This window comes from Crocuta crocuta, unplaced genomic scaffold, assembly GCF_008692635.1.
Source record: "Crocuta crocuta isolate KB4526 unplaced genomic scaffold, BGI_CrCroc_1.0 scaffold334, whole genome shotgun sequence".
NCBI lineage: Eukaryota > Metazoa > Chordata > Mammalia > Carnivora > Hyaenidae > Crocuta > Crocuta crocuta.
The window spans coordinates 4719665-4736160 of record NW_027533260.1 but is presented as its reverse complement, the minus strand read 5'-3'; the positions used below and the strand labels follow the sequence as shown (position 1 = coordinate 4736160).

Below are 16496 nucleotides of genomic sequence, written 5' to 3'. Positions count from 1 at the left end.
TAATCTGTATTAACCGAGGGCAAGGGTATGTGCAATTCAGTTACAAAATGTCAAACAGAATAGGCACCTCCCAGACATGCGAATGGCTGATGAATGGCTAAGAAGTTTAAAGGGACTCCCGGTCTGACTCCAACATGTGTAAGAAAGCAAATCTAAACCCAGGATACTGTTAACGCCCAGGCGGTTTATAGAACACTGAGGTCTGAGCGAGTGTGGTGACTGGCATTTGCACGCTGCTGGGATTGTGTACGAGGTACACAACTGTTTTGGGAAACAGTTTGGCAGGGGCTGTCAAGAATTTCCATGCGCCCGGTAGCAACGGGCACACCCAGTGCTCGGATCTTAGTTTCTGAAACTACTCCCTACTTAAAAGAATCCAGAGCTCCTTAGAGAAAAGGCTGATTCCAGAGCTGGGGTAAAGTCAAGTCTAGAACATCTTGTTAGGCCAGAAAGTAAAAAATGCTCAAAAAAGCTTGTGGGACACATTAAAGGAACATCGGAGCCAACTCTACGGCTCCCGCTGGCTAAATATGAGGCGCGATGAGTAACAACAATAATGGATTACAACCCAGACAAGAAGTAAGAATCTACAAGTCCAACTGATATTAAAGTAGGGTGAGGAAAGCTCTTTCTTATGGAATGCCGACTACTAAATGCAAAAGGAAATCTCCTAACCATTCTAGCAATAACAGATGCAGGCAACAATTATCAAAAGATGACTCCATGTTAAAGCCATGGAGTCAAAATTTGAAGGGGAACAGGTATTGTACACAGTACAAGTCCCTCCTTCAACTTAGTATTTACAAAGGGGAAAGGGGGCACCTGCGGGGCTCAGTTAGGTAAGCATCTGACTCTTGGTTTCAGCTCAGGTCATGATCTCACAGTTTGAGAGTTCAAGCCCTGCAACTGGGCTCCACGCGGACAAGTGTGAAGCCTGCTTGGAACGTGGGGCTCCTGGGTGGCTCAGTCGGTTGAGTGTTCAACTTCGACTCAGGTTGTGATCTCACAGTTCGTGGGTTCGAGGCCCGCATCAGGCTCCGTGCTGACAGCTCAGAGCCTGGAGCCTGCTTTGGAATCTGTGTCTCCCTCTCTCTGACCCTCCCCTGCTCATGCTCTGTTTCTCTCTCAAAAATGAATAAACATTAAAAAAATTAAAAGGGAAAAGTGCACTTTATACCAGAGAAACCTGGTCAACACCATTTCAAACAAATGATCAAGTTCGTATTACCACCAGTGGGACACGCTGATACCATGCGTCCTCCGAGACCACACGCGGGTGGGCAGGGCATCGTCACTTCGGGGACATTCCTGCCCAAAGTGCAGAACCTGAACCCAATCAGGAGGCGAGAGCAGACAAACCCAAACAGAGGGACATTTCACCAAACAGCTGTCCTGGACTCTTAACAACATCAAGGTCACGAAACAGAGGAAGGCTGAGGAGCTGATTAGGGAGGCTAAGGGTCGCGGCCCCCCAAGCGCAGTGTGTGATTCTCGCCTTGCCAGGGGCACGCAGGAATTCTCAGTGCTATTCATGTGACCCGTCTGCAGGGGCAAAACTGCTTCAAAAGAACATGTTTAAAGAAACAGAACAATAAAAGTGACAGGCAAAAAATCGCTTTACATGCACAAACCTTCTGTCTCACTAATCCCACTACTAGAAACCTGTCCTATAGCTTGGACACGCACTCAAGACTCTCGTACTATAGCAATCTTGAAGCTCAGAAAAAAAAAAAGACACAGATAAAATGTCCATCGACAGGAGGACTGGGCAAAGCAATCTACGTGCACTAGAGTATCACATCACCCTTAAAAGGCTACAACAGGTTCCTATGTGCAGACAGAGAAAGAGCTCTAAGACGATTACTTAACAAGTTCAGATATCGAACACTCTGCTTTGCGTGCTGAGTTATGGGGAAAATAGATCTCCACCTCACTCCTTATATCAAGATAAATCCCCTATATTTTAAAATAGAAAGTAGGGGCGCCTGGGTGGCTCCCAGTTGGTTAAGCACCCGACTCTTGATCTCAGCTCAGGTCTTGATCTCAGAGTTGTGAGTTCAAGCCCCACAGTGGGCTCCACGCTGGGGTGTGAAGCCTACTTTAAAAAAAAAAAAAAAGTAAAATAACAATGTTAAAAATCCAGTTCTTGGGGCAGCTGGCTAGCTCTAGTCAGTAAAGCATCTGACTCTTGATCCCAGGGTTGTGAGTTCAAGCCCCATGCTGGGCGTGGAGCCTACTTAAAAAAAAAAAAAAAATCTAATTATTTCTTAAAGATTCTAGAACTGAACATTGTTAAAAAGGAAAGTATTATTTATTTTTTATTAAAAAAATTTTTTTTTAATTTATTTCTGAGAGAGAGAGACAGCGTGATCAGAGGAGGGTCAGAGAGAGAGGGGATACAGAATCTGAAGCAGGCTCCAGGCTCTGAGCTGTCAGCACAGAGCCCGACGCAGGGCTTGAACCCACGAACCGTGAATCATGACCTGAGCCGAAGTCGGATGCTTAACCAACTGAGCCACCCAGGCGCCCCAACAAATCCAATTATAAAGGAAACAAAGGAAAGGAGAACTCCGAGGTATTTCTGAAAGAAAGCCTAAGTGCTAATACTTAGGGAGTGGTTATTTTTGGGGAGAGGAACAAAAGGGAGACTTTTCATTTTATTCACTTTCTGTACGATTTAAGTATTTCATAAATACTTTTAGGTATGTTACGTACTTTAATTATTCTATTTTGATCTCATTTGGTATGTCATATTTAAATGCTATGATTTACAATAAAATATTAACTAATAAAACAACACTGACAGCTTAACATAATGGCTCAGCTCCCCGGCTCACCGAGCTTCATTTTCTTGAGTGTGGAATCCGAGTCGTCCCGGGGCCGCTTGCGGGCATCCTTGGCACTGGGCATATTGCGGGCAATCTCAGCCTGAGGTGTGCCTAGGTCCACCAGCAGGGTGGTAATCTGGGCCTGAAACTCCAAGGAGGCTGGGTGCTTCAGCACATTCAACAGGTGTAACTTGAGGTTCTTGCGCACACTGCTCACCTGAGATTTGGCCAGCGTAGGGGGCAGGTTGGCTGTGAGGAAAGAAGCAGGAGCGTTGTCCTGTGGACAGAGCTTATGGGGCCCTGCAAATCTCACTTCCCGAGCCCCTGGCTTGGGCAGCGGTTGCAGGTGCCCCCTAGAAAGCTTCCTTGGCTCTCAGATCTAATGTGCAGCCTTTCCCCTGCACAAGCTGATGCTTAAAACCCTCAAGAGGTCTCCATCGGGAGTAGTCAACCTTAAAACGAAAAGAAATCTCGCCCTCTCTTCTATTAAATGTAAAGTCTCATCTCCTTCCATCTCTGGCCTGGAAATTCCAGTATGCCTCCCCGGGGAAGGCTGTCATCACCAACTTCGCCTCCACAACGTCCCAACTGAAATGCCGTCAACAGTGCCTTGTCAGTCCCGGCCACCAGAATGATAATCTAATGTCTAACAGTCACCTTCGTGAGCAAACCTTCCCTGTTCTAGAGAGAAAGAGGATGCCTGTAATTCTGCTTGCTCAGCATCCTTCCCTCCTTCATCAGCTAACGGTGCTCCCATTTTCCTTTGAGGGAACCCCCCCGGCTCCAGTCTTAGTCCAAGTGGACAAAGACCCACAGCCAGTAAGAACAGTAAGAACCCCTTGGGCACGGTGATTGGTACAGAGATGGGTTACCGAGGTCATCTCAGCCAATCAGGAACAATGGACATCAACCCTTGGACTTTCGATGGAATGACTCGGAAGGAAACACTCTGTCCCCTGGGGTTACCAAGTGGACAGAATGGAAGCCTGGAGCTGCTGGGGGCCATCTTTGCTACCCCAAGGAAAGTGACACAGAAGAAAGCCAACAAGGAGAGAATAAGAGCCAAGGAATGGAGACAGACCCATGATCTGTACATATTCACACCTCAATCCCAGCCATTTCAGTTTTCATACACACACAAAAGTAGAGAGAAGAGCATAACAAATAACCAAGTTCCCATCAACACATCTATCCCGCCTTCTTTTTTTTTCTTTCTTTTTTTTTTTTTGGTGGGTATGGGAGATTCTGGAATAGTTTAAAGTATTTCACAGACATCATCTCATTTTACTCACACATATCTTAACATTAAAAGCCAGCTTTGAAAGAGGTTTCTGTCACATGCAACCGAAAGATTCCTATCTAAAGGCGGCTTCCTGTGTCCAGACCTACCAGAATGATGAATCCCTCAGGAACCCACTACCCGGCACACATTTTCTCAGGAAGGAGCGGGTTGGCCGGTGGAGAGGGGGAGGGGAGTGGCCTGACCTACCGTGCAGGGTTTCGTAGGCCTGGATCACCTCTGACATGAACATGGGCCTCTGGCGGGCGATGTTGGCAAGGGAGCCCAGAGCTGTGGTCAGGTTGATGGAGGAGATGGCGGGATGCACCATGAACTTGAGCAACTGCTCCAAAGCTGCCTTGCCCTCTTCCCACAGCACATCTAAAGAGGGAGAGAAAGGAACCAGTTAGCAGGGGTCTTTCTCCCTGACCTCTGGAGAGAGCAGCCTTTGGGGCCAAAAGGGGAAAGACACTTCCACGTGATAGTTCCGAATGGCTGGGAAAAAACAAAATTTAATGGCTGATGAGTCCTAGGAGATGGACTATTAAGGAGCATAAAAATTTGGGGGCGCCTGGCTGGCTGAGTTGGCAGAGCTCATGCTACTCTTAATCTCAGGGTAATGAGTTCAAGCCCCACGTTNGGCATGGAGGATGGCACTTGTGGGGATGAGCACTGAGTGTTATGTGGAAACTAATTTGACAATAAACTGTAAAAAAAAGAAAAAAAAAAAAGAAAACTGTCAAAACCAGTTAGCATTTACTAAGTGCTCACACCCTAATGGAGCCTCACTACAAACCCATGAAAGGGGCACTACTGTCACTTCCTATTTAACAAAAAATGAAATAAAGTTGAGAGAAGCAACTTGCCCAAGTTCGCATAGTAAGTGTTGAAGCTGGGATTTGAACCTAGCATCTGGACTCTTAACCAATGTCTTACACCGTCTCCGGAAATTAAAACCCAGGAAAGAACATGAGGGAGGAGGGAGGGGCAGAAGGCAGTCAGTGTAGCGACTGACAGATGGGACGAGCTGACGGGTGGCACTCACTGTACTGGATGTAGGGGTGGTCCCGGGGGATGCGGTCGAGGCTGATGTCATGCTCCTGGCGTCGGGGCACCTCCGAGTCAGCCATGCGAGGCGACAGGGTGACAATGAGGCCCTCCACAAACTTGATGGCATGGGTGCGGATGCCGTCATTGTCAGAATCCAACAGGAGAATGATGTCACCAGCCATGGCAGACACCATGTCCCAGCAGGCCTCCTGGAGCTCGCTGATGACTCGCGACTTCACCATCCACTGCGAGCAGGCCAGGGAGGAACAGAGACAGAGAGATGGGCACAAGACATCGCCCACTCCATCACTACTCAGAGATCCATAAATGATGGTGGATATATTCATTTGGAAAACATTTACCAAACCACAACTCGGCCCTGGGCCCTGTGCTAGATGATAGTGGGGACAAGACCCGGTGATGACCACGACAGGTCTGGTTCCACCTCTAGAACCTCAGGAGGTTCGTGCACGGTAACAACCCAGAGCGAAGAGGCTCAGATCTTACGACAAAGGGACAATGCTGACCTCATGACATGGCAGCAGAGACCAAATGGATTCATTTATTTCACTAATGCTAAAGAACACCACACCACAGGGTGTTCTTTTCCTTACAGAACTTACTACGATCCAAAATTAAAATTTCTGCGATTCTTTTGGCACGAGTTGGTCTCTCTCACTAGGCCATAAGTAGCACCGAGGCCCCTCTAAGTCACAGAAGTACTCAGGGAATGTTTGAATGTTTGTTAAATCCATGGATGGATGGATGAGTGGGGATTCTCTGACCATTAGGACATCAGACCTCTTTGTCGTCTTATCCCAAAGATCAACAGCACATCTTGCCATAAAGAATTTGCCCTGTCCCTGGTTTGCCAGAGCTATCTCTGTCTTACCAATGAGACTATAAACGAGGCCCGTCAGTTCGGGATGCCCCCAGGTGGGAGGCAGCGCTTACCTGCAGGGCCACTTTGTAGAGCTGGGTCATGGTGAGGATGGCCTTCTTCACCACATTCACATTCTCATCCCTCAGGAGCATGTTGAGGTTCGCAATCAGTTTTAGCAGCAACTCGATGTCTCGTTTGCTGGGGGGGCGGAAGAAAAAGAGCAAGGGCAAGGTGGTTCTTTGGGCAAGTGATGGGAGCCTTGGGTCCACAAGGAAAGGGAAATCAGGGTCAATGTCAGGAGCCTGGAGTGGAGGTGGGGCAAGGTCAGGGACTGCACCTGTCTTGTCTGTCAGCAAACAATTCTTGACACCTTCAACCAGCCACCCACGAACCCTCTCTCTAGGTTAGTGCTGCAAATCCCACTCTTCTACTCCATTAGGGCTCCGCTGTCCCTGTCAGGGGCGGCGCCGCCAGACAACGGTGTGAATCTGGCCAAGCTGGCTGTCTCACTTAGGATACTACTTACCTCACAGCTTGCTGTGAACACCGCAACAATACTTGTAAAGTACTTAGAACAGGATAGAAAGCGTCCGTAAATACAGGCTGGCATTACTTTCAAGCACTTTGCTTTCTGTGATCACTGGTCTTGTTCACTAATTTGTCTACCTCAATCTGGGGGCTCTGAAATCGGGGGACCCTTTCAAAGTCAGTCCTACCAGAGCCTCATTTTCTGTTGAAGAATGAAATACATTATTTGTTCGATGAACTAAAAACTTCAGGAAGGCCACACCTAGAGCTTAGGTCGCGAATATAATTTTCACAACATTCTACAATGTGAAGTTAAATATTAAGCTAGTCAGTAAAAAAAAAAAAAAACACCAAAACCAAAACCAAAACCATGGAACTCAACTGCCAGCTGCATCAGGGCAGAGACGGTATCTGTACGGAGTCACTGTGGTACTCCTACAGCCTGACACAGATGCCTAGCACATACCTGTTGAACATACAGTTTTTCTGCAAACTCGGGAAATTTACCATAAACTCTCCCAGTAAAAGGTGGAGATTATGAGTCTGGGCAACGGCATTACACATATGGGTTAAAATCCCAGCCCTGCCACAACTGGCTGTGTGACCTTAAGAAACTCACTTCACCTCTCTGAGTCACAGTTTTGAGGTAAATGGGCCAGATAACTAATCCATGGTGGTGTTTTGGGGATCAAAGTAGGTAACTAGGTAAAGCATTTAGTACGGCACCTGACAAACAGAAAACAGGCTATTTTGTTTCCTGAGCCACAGAGCGCTGAGTAAATGCTGAAGGAACAATGACTCAGCTTGAACAAATCACTTTGTCCTTGGGAAGCCTCCGTTTCCCTTTCCGTAAAAGGAGGGTAACAGCGCCAAGGCTGCTGTGAAGATGACAGGTGAAAACAGAGGCGAGGCTGTAACCCAGGGCGGGGCGGACTACACGTGCCACATGGTCACTACTGTGATGAAATTTTTGTTCAACCAATATGCATTCAGCTCCCCCTACGTGCCAACACTGCTCTGGGCCCTGGGGTACAGTGGCCCACAGTACACAGAAGGCCCGTCTGCACAGGGCAGATTTTTTTTTTTTTTTAATGTTTTATTTATTTCTAGGAGAGAGAGAGAGACAGCGTGAGTGGGGGAGGGTCAGAGAGAGAGGGAGTCACGGACTGAAACAGGCTCCAGGCTCTGAGCTGGCAGTCAGCACAGAGCCCGACACGGGGCTCGAACCCACGAACCGCGAGATCATGACCCAAGCGAAAGTCGGACGCTTAACCGACTAAGCCACCCAGGCGCCCCTGGAGCAGACATTTTTGAAAGAGAAGGGTCAAGGTATGTCCAACTAGTAAAAAGACCATAAAAAAACAGTGCACGTGGGGTGCCAGAGGTGTGGCAGTGGACTGGCGTGGCCAGGAAGGGCTTGCTGAGGAAGACCAGAGCGAACTGAAGGAGCCAGCGGGAGCCACCTGGGTGTGTGTGTGTGTGTGTGTGTGTGTGNGGGGCTCCTGACCACTGAGGGGGAAAATCCCTTTTCAGTGGAGGGGAAAGAAAGGTTTGCCTCTTCAAGCCTTGTAAATGGAGCCTCCAGGCAGAAGGAATACAGGGCCGTGGTTTGGGGGGGGTGTGTGTGTGTGTGTGTGTGTGTGTGTGTGTGTGTGTGGGTGTGTGTGGGTGTGTGTGGGTGTGTGTATGTGCGTGCGCGCGCGCGCGCATCCTTCACAGGCACAGCAAACTGAGAGAGCAGAGTTTCCTGGGGAACAACAGGAAGGCTGGAGGATGCGAGGGAAGATCAGAGAAGCCACCAGGAGCAGATGACATAAGGGTGAGGAGTCTGGGCTTCAGTCTAAGTGACGCAGTGGGCTAGTGGAGGTCTGAGAGCAGGGCAGTGCCATGATCTGATCGGCATTTTAACAGGATCACTCTGGCTGCTGTAAGAAGGAAGCAGGGAATGGTTATGGTATTCCCTTTGGGAAGGATAAAGATGGTTGAACTAGATGTGTGAATGTACTATAAATGTCACTGAATTGTTCATTTAAAAATAGTTAATTTGGGGGTGCCTGGGTGGCTCAGTTGGTTGAATGTCCGACTTTGGCTCAGGTCATAATCTCACAGTTTGTGGGTTCGAGCCCCACGTAGGGCTCTGTGCTGACAGCTAGCTCAGAGCCTGGAGCTGCTTCAGATTCTGTGTCTCCTTCTCTCTCTGACCCTCCCCTGCTCATGCTGTCTCTCTCTCTCTCCTAGAAATAAATAAAAAAAATAAAAAAAAAAGAAATAAAGAAAACATTAAAAAAAACACCTTAAAAGATAGTTAATTTTACGTTATGTGAATTTCAGTTCAATTAAACAGAAAAGAGAAAGTGGAAGCAGGTGAACCAGAAGGAAGGCTGCTGAAGTCATCTAGGGAGGAGCAGCCTAGTAGCCTAGGAAGTGGTTGAAAAATGATCAGATGCTGTTTAAATTCTGAAGGTAGAGCCAACAGTCCTTACTGATGATGTAGATGCGAAGTATGGGAAAGTAGAAGAATCATGAATGACTCCAAGATTGTGACCTTATTAATTAAATATTTGCTGAGGAACCGTGCACATGGGAGGGAAAATGGGTCTGGGAAGCAGAGGGCAGGGCCAGGTGGGGAGCGGAAGAGGCGGTCTCCGCCAGGGGTGCTCCCCGGGGCTCCCTGCGCCACCCCGTACCATGCCTCCTCGATGAAGCCGATGACAAATTTGCGCACTTCAATTGACTTGTCCGCTTGGAAAGCGATGATCTCCTGCCGACATGAGGGAGGTGGGTCACGGTTGCGCCGGGACCCCCCCCTTCCCCTGACACCCTCGCCTTCACTCTCCGGTTGGTCACTCACGTCCAGGAAGTTGTCCAGTAGTGTGGGGTCTTTGTTGATGATCAGTTCCTGCACCTGGAAGGAGATTGGGGGTGAGGAGGAGGGCCAGGCATATAAAGCCAGGGGCCAGTCGGTACAGATAGGAGTGTGTAGGAGAACACAGCACGGAGGGAGGCAGCAGATAAACTCAGTTCAAATCCTGGCTCTGCCACTCCCAACCGTGGCCTGGACAGGCTGGCTTCCCTGAGTCTGTCTGCTCTTCTATAAAATGGGGATCTTGAATGCCAACTCACAGGGCCCCTGTGAGGCTTTAATAAGATCATACAGGGCACAGGGTCCTGGTGGGTAGTGAGCACATGATACACAAGGGGGCTAAAGAAAAGACAGAAGTGGGGGCGCCTCGGTGGCTCAGTAGGTTAAGCATCTGACTTCGGCTCGGGTCACGATCTCATGGTTCGTGAGTTTGAGCCCTGTGCTGATAGCTAGGAGCCTGGAGCCTGCTTCAGATTCTGTGTCTCCCTCTCTCCCTGCCCCTCCCCCTGCTCATGCTCTGTCTCTCTCTCAAAAGTGAATAAACATTAAAAAAGAAAGGAAAAAAGAAAAGAGGGAAGTGCTGGCCAAATTCCTTCCTGAGGGCCCATCCATCAATTCTCTCCACTCTCCCTCTTTCTATTCCCCATTCACGCGGCCACAATTAGGACAGTGGGAACACATCTCCAGATGCCCTTGTACTTGCCATAAGCCCTTCCCACAGACATTTTCATCCACTGTCTGGGCCAGCACAGGCCTGGATCCCACTGCTGAGGAAGAGTCAGCAGCCCGAGGCTACACGCTGAGCTAGAGCAGAAGCAAGAGCAAGTAGCCNNNCAGCCTGGTCTGAACCACATCCAGCCCCCATTCCCATCTAACTCTTCATGCCTTCCTTTGCCTTTGCGTAACCGACAGTGCCCTCTGCTGGAGACACTCTCCCTGTCACCCAGCCCACTTGTCCTTATCCTCCAAGCTCTGATGTCCCGTCTTCCAGAAAGCCCTCCCCGACTCCCCATCCCGAGGCCAGGCGGCAGTCTGGGCCCCTCCATCCCAGCCCTGCCCACTCGGTTCCCACTGTCTGGTGACCTGCAGGCCTTCCCCACCGGACAGGAACCTGGCGGCGAGGAAACACAAGGATGAAGAGCAGCGGATTTGGCGCTGGAATCCAGCACTCAAGTCCTAGCTCAGCCAGCTCCCAGCAGACTGACCTGAGGCTCATTGTTTTAAGTTCTGAGACTCTGCTGCTTTCTCTCTAAACTGGGGACCAAAGTACCGCGGCTCTCAGAGCTTTTGTGAGCATCGAGAACAGGCCTGTACAGCACCAGGCACCACAGCACGCACGTCCTCAATGCCTAACCGTAGACACTGGCGCTACACCGGCGTCTTCTTTTCCACACGTTGCCACCAGCCCTGACCCTTGCGCTGCTCTGCCCAGCACCCCCCCACCCCCCTCACCTGTTTGAGTACTGTGATCTTCGAATCGTTGGTGATCAGCGCTGCCTGGTTGAGGAGGTCCACCACCTGCATGGAGGGGAGGCAGGTGACGGCGCCAGCCTGGCCAGCCCAGCCCCGCTGGCACCCCCCCAGGGGTGCCACCCCCCCAAGATAGGGGCTGTGCCTCCCCACCCCGAGCCCGTCGCTCCACACTCACTCTCTCTGAGGTGGTCATGCCATCGATGCCTGGCCCCTCCTCTTGTGTGAAGAACTGTGACGCCACGCTCCGGCGAGTGACACTATCCCCACTGCTGCCTGCCATGGCTGCTGTCCGGCACTTCCTGGAAAAGCGGAGGAGAGAGCAAGCTCCAGGACCCTGTGGCTGGGCTGGACCTTCACCCCACCCTCCACAAAGGGCTCAAGCCTCTTTTCCATTCTGTCTTGGGCCTGTTGGGTCCTCTGAAGCCCCTCCCCGATCCAGGGTCTGTCTCAGGCTGTCTGTGTACATGGGGGCAGGGAGGGGGGGCAGTTATAATCTGGGAGAAACTGATGCCTCCCAGGTCGGAGGCAGTACCGTGAGGAGTACCAAGCCTCACCTCTAGTACTTTGCACGTAACAGGCTGACCACAAGCGTCTGCTGAATGACCGAACAAAGGGACACACAGCAGCCACCTCGCTGGTTTCAGGGCCCCGTCTTGCCATCTGGGCTGTACTCTGGACTAGATGTGAGAGCAAGCCTTCTAAAACCTAGCTCTGAGGAACACCAGTCACAGAATCCCACATGCTAAGCACAGAATCCCACATGCTAAGCGTTCACCTCAGAAAAGGCCTAGTTAAGGGGCGCCTGAGTGGCTTAGTTGGTTAAGCGTCCAACTTTCGTTTAGGTCGTGATCTCGCGGTTCGTGGGTTCGAGCCCCGCGTCGGGCTCTGTACTGACTGCCAGCTCAGAGCCTGGAGCCTGTTTCAGTCTGTGACTCCCTCTCTCTCTGACCCTCCCCTGCTCACGCTGTCTCTCTCTCTCCCTCCTAGAAATAAAAAAAAAATTAAAAAAAAAAAAGGCCTAGTTAAGTAAATTACATTTCAACCATTTTCTGGAATACTCTGGAGGTTTGGTTTGGTTTTGTTTTATAAAGGGGAGGGAGAGGGGTGCCTGGGTGGCTCAAGTCAGTTGAGCATCTGACTTCAGCTCAGGTCATGATCTTGTGGTTCGTGAGTTTGAGCCCCGAGTCTCGGTCTCTGCTATCAGCACAGAGCTGGCCTCAGATCTGCTATCTCCCTCTCTCTCTGTCCCTCCCCTGTTCATGCTCTCTCTCTCAAAATAAACATTTTATATTTTTTACAATGGGGGGGGGGAGGAGAACTTTTGGACATCTGTCCCAAAGTCATATGTGGCAAAACTACGAAATAAGGATCAATTACAGCATCATTCCCAAAAGCAAAAGATGTTAAGAACCCAAGTATTCTCCAACAGGGAGACTGGCTGAAAAACCACGATAAATTCACCTAATAAAATACTAGGCAACTGTAAAAAGGAGGGAGGAATGAAGAAAGTGAGGAGAAGCTCTTCTGCATTGATAAAACAGTGGATTCCAGCATATATTAAGTGAAAACAAGCCAAGGGGAAGACAATGTTTACTGTATGTTCCCCCCCTTTTTTAATGTTCAGTTTTGAGAGAGATAGAGCGTGAGTGGGGGAAGGGCAGAGAGAGAGGGAGATAGAGAATCTGAAGACAGGCTCCAGGCTCTGAGCTGTCAGCACAGAGCCCAACGCGGGGCTTGAACCCACGAACCAGGAGATCATGACCTGAGCCGAAGACGGATGTCTGACCATCTGAGCCACCCAGGTGCACCTGCTCCCTTTTCACAAAAGGGAAATATATACAAACATGTTTTTTTAAAAAGACTGAGGGGCTCCTGGGTGGCTCAGTTAGTTAAGCCTCCGACTTTGGCTCAGGTCATGATCTTACATTTGTGGGTTCGAGCCCCGCCTCGGGCTCTGTGCTGACAACTCAGAGCCTGGAGCCTTGCTTCGGATTCTCTATCTCCCTGTTTCTCTGCCCCCCCCCCCCCCCCCCATGCTCTGTCTGTCTCAAAAATAAATAAAACATTAAAAAATTAAAAAAAAAAAAAAGACTGAAAAGAGAAACCCAAAAGCGGAAGAGGGAGGAAACAGTGAAATAAATCTGGTGGATCCCAATGAACTATCATAAAAAGACCTGTCTGCAGCAGCCCATGGGGCTCCAGAACAGAGCAATTCCAAGTTTGTGTATGTGCACACAGAACGAAGGGGGGAAGGGGGGCTGCTTCCTTCTCTATACAACAGGGTCAGTAACAATGTTTACCTCCCAGGACTACTCTGAGGCCTAGATAACTTAGTAAACATAATAGACATGGGGTAAGTATAGCTACGCCTGAGATCTGAAGGATGTTGCATAGACGGCTTAATAATCCTTTGAGGGTGAAAATGAGGCACTTTTTAAAAGGAATGTAATGCAACAGATGTCTGCGGAATGAATGAGTATCCAAAAGCCCCCTTCCTAGTCTCCCTGCCATCTGTCACACCCACATCTTGCACGGAGTCCAAGCCATCATCCTCACGAAGGCCTACAAGACGTCGTGTGAGTGGCTCCTTCCACCTCTGCCCTCGCTTTCGTCTAGAGGCTGTGTTCCAGGTCTTCCCTGACTATCCTATTTGAAATGTCAATTCCTTCTCCCTCTCCAACTGTGTTACTCTAGTTTTTCTACACAGCCTTGATTATCACCCACGTACTATATAGGCTCTGTGAAAGCCAGGATGTGTGTGCGTGCTCCCTTTCTAGATCTTCACCATGGAACAGTGCTCAGCACCTGGTACGGGCTCAGTAAATATCTGGGGGAATGCTAAAGGGCTTCGGCAACCACTGGACTTCGTGTCCATGCCCTTTGGTTCTAGAATGCTTGAAAAATAATACCTAATATTGAATAACATGTGCCAGACACAATTCTAATACACAACTTATTTACATCCTCAAAACACCACCGCTTTGAGGCGGGTACTATCTTTATTTATTTATTTATTTATTTTTAAGTGGGTTCCACACCCAATGTGGGATGTGAACTCACCGCCCTGCCATGGAGAATTGCATGCTCCACTGACAGAGCCAGCCGGGCGGCCTGAGGCAGGTTCTATTTTTAATCTCCATTTCACAGATGAGATTTGAAGGCAAGGGAGGTAAAGTCACTGGACTGAAGGCTCGCAGCTTCTGAAAGGCAGAGCCAGCAGCAGGACCATGCAATCTCCCCTCCTCGCCCCCCTGCTGGACTGCCTCTCTGAAAGGAATTCCTGCTCCCCTCTGGGTGTTCCCGCAAGGGGCAAGGTCACCTGACAACCAAGCATACAGCCGCCTCTCATCAGAACATAATAAACCTTTTCATGACGAACCTTTCCACTCTGTCCACAACAATCCGTTGAGATCTACCAATTTATGTTTTTACCCTGCGCTCCTCTTCTTCTACTTGTTGGTTTATCCTTTAGCTGTCGTTGAGTATAAACATATTTCCCTTTCTTTTTTCAATGTTTTTATTGGAGAGAGATAGAGAGTGAGCAGGTGGAGGGGCAGAGAGGGAGGGACACACAGAAACTGAAGCAGGCTCCAGGCTCAGAGCTGTCAGCACAGAGTCCCACGCCGGGCTTGAACCCACAAGATCATGACCTGGGCCCAAGTCAGGCACTCATGCGACTGAGCCACCCAGGCGCCCCTCCCTTTCTTTTGTAAAAAGGGAGCACGTGATAAGCACTGTCTTCCATCTCCGCTGGTTTTCACCGAATATGGTGTGGAGCCCACTCTCCAGATCAGTGTGCTGACATTTCTTCATTCCCTTCCCCCCCAGGCCCTCACTCCTTTTCACAGGTGCATAGCATTTTATGATGTGGAGGTTACCAGCTTCTTCCGGGCTCCCCTATTAGAGAACATTTGGGGCATTTGCAGCCTTTTTGCTATTACCGCCCATCACAGTGTCCCCTTCCCTCCAGGTACACTCCCACCTGGGAGTACGACGAGCCCTCCCCTACATTTCCGCAGGAACCCCAGGAGTATCTTTCATTCATTCAACGAACAGTAACCGGGTGTTTTCAGTGTGACCAGCTCTGAGCTGGGAATTCAGCGATGACCAGCACATACTCAGTCCCGGTCGCCGCGGAGCTCGCGGTCAAGGGCCGAGTCAAAAAGCCCCACCAACAGAGGTCCAGGGATACATTGGACCACGTGTGACATGAAGGAAAGGAAGAGGGGCCTATGAGAGCGTGTTAACAGGCGGATTTCGGGACGGAGGGCGGGAATGGAGGGCTTCACATAGGAAGTGACGTTGGCGCCAAGACCCGAAAGATGAATGGGAGTCAGCCAGGAAGAATGGGCGAAAGGAGGCTGCGGGCGGAGGGGACAGCATGTGCAAAAAATCCAGAGGCGGGAAGGCGCATGGCGAGTTTGAGGAACCGGAAGGCCGGTGCAGCTCTGCGAAGTGCGGAACGAGAGAGAGGCCAAGCCGAGGCCGGCTGGGCCGACGCGCCTCGGGGGCCACGTTGGAACTTTGCCCTGAGGGCACCGGGAAGCCACGGGAGGGTCCTGAGCTGGGGAAGAAACTGGGGTCCCCGAACGTCACTGCCCCCCTTTCCTCGCAGAGCCCCAACCCACCGGCCAGCGCCCCTGCCGCTTCAGGGCCCCTCCTCCCTTCGTTCCCGGGCCCCCACGCCGCCCCCCGCTCACCGCGGCGCAGGCCTCCGTCCCCCTCGCGCCCCCTCAGCAGCGCCTCTTCACAGACGCCGCCGTCGCCATCTTCCGTTCGCCGCCGGGACACTGCGCACGCGCCGCGCGCGCGGGGCCGCCGGGAAATGGAGTCCACACGGCGGCCCGAACCCGCCCCTACCTCCGGCGGCGCGAGCGGCCTTCCGCCCGCAGCCAGACGACGCCGGGACGCCCTTCATTTCCGGCCTTTGAGCGCCGTGCCTTAAGGGAAATGTAGTCCCTTGGCAGAGGCACTGGACGGAAAGGAAAATAGAGGCTTTTGGGAAATGGAGTTCTCGGTGGTTCCGAGTCCCTGGACGGCTGGTGTTAGAGCCAGTGGACAGTCCGGGCGACGAAGCTCCTAGGTCCTGGAGATGGTCTGTTGCCCCCAGTGGAATCTAAGCAGAGGCTCCGATCCCCTCCATCTTTGGTCCTGCCCATTTACGCAGGCTGGAGTATTTCCAGCTGTCGGAAGCGTCAATCTTCCAGTCTTGTCCAGTGGGAATGTGGGTTCGAGGGCCTCCTAACGGTCCTCTTACTTGCATGCGGACCTCTGCAAGCCCCTGCGCTCTGAGCCCCCTTTCCTCCGCCGCGGTCACACTGGGCTCTGGCTATTCGCCCTCTCCTGTCGAGATGATGAAACCCACTGGGGTAGAAAAGCCCCAGAGTTCTGCCTTTGCGGGCTTTGGCATCCGCAGCGCCTCCCACCTGTGGCTCCGTCACTCTTCAGCCACCTCCAGCTTCCTCGGCCGCGGGCTGAGGCTCCCGGCGCCTGAGGTCTATGTCCTCGCAATCCCGCAGGGGGCGCCCCAGTCCCAGCGCGCGGGCCCTCGGGGAGGCGGGAGGGGAGCCCGGGGCGGGCGAGGGCGGGGGT

General features: G+C 51.0%; 1 protein-coding gene across 2 annotated transcripts in view; it reads right to left on the bottom strand.

The window, feature by feature from the left end:
* Positions 1-15689, bottom strand: part of SYMPK (symplekin scaffold protein) — a 35784-nt gene extending 20095 nt beyond the window's left edge. For both annotated transcript variants that reach the window (XM_077746999.1, XM_077747000.1), the window contains exons 1-9: positions 15605-15689; positions 11080-11203; positions 10884-10949; positions 9420-9473; positions 9256-9329; positions 6112-6238; positions 5153-5402; positions 4318-4488; positions 2838-3077 (exon numbers count right to left, since the gene is read on the bottom strand). In XM_077746999.1, the coding sequence (XP_077603125.1) occupies positions 2838-3077; positions 4318-4488; positions 5153-5402; positions 6112-6238; positions 9256-9329; positions 9420-9473; positions 10884-10949; positions 11080-11184 (1087 nt within the window). In that variant the 5' untranslated portion in view covers positions 11185-11203; positions 15605-15689. The remainder of the gene's footprint in view (positions 1-2837; positions 3078-4317; positions 4489-5152; positions 5403-6111; positions 6239-9255; positions 9330-9419; positions 9474-10883; positions 10950-11079; positions 11204-15604) is intronic.
* Positions 15690-16496: the final 807 nt, after the last annotated feature.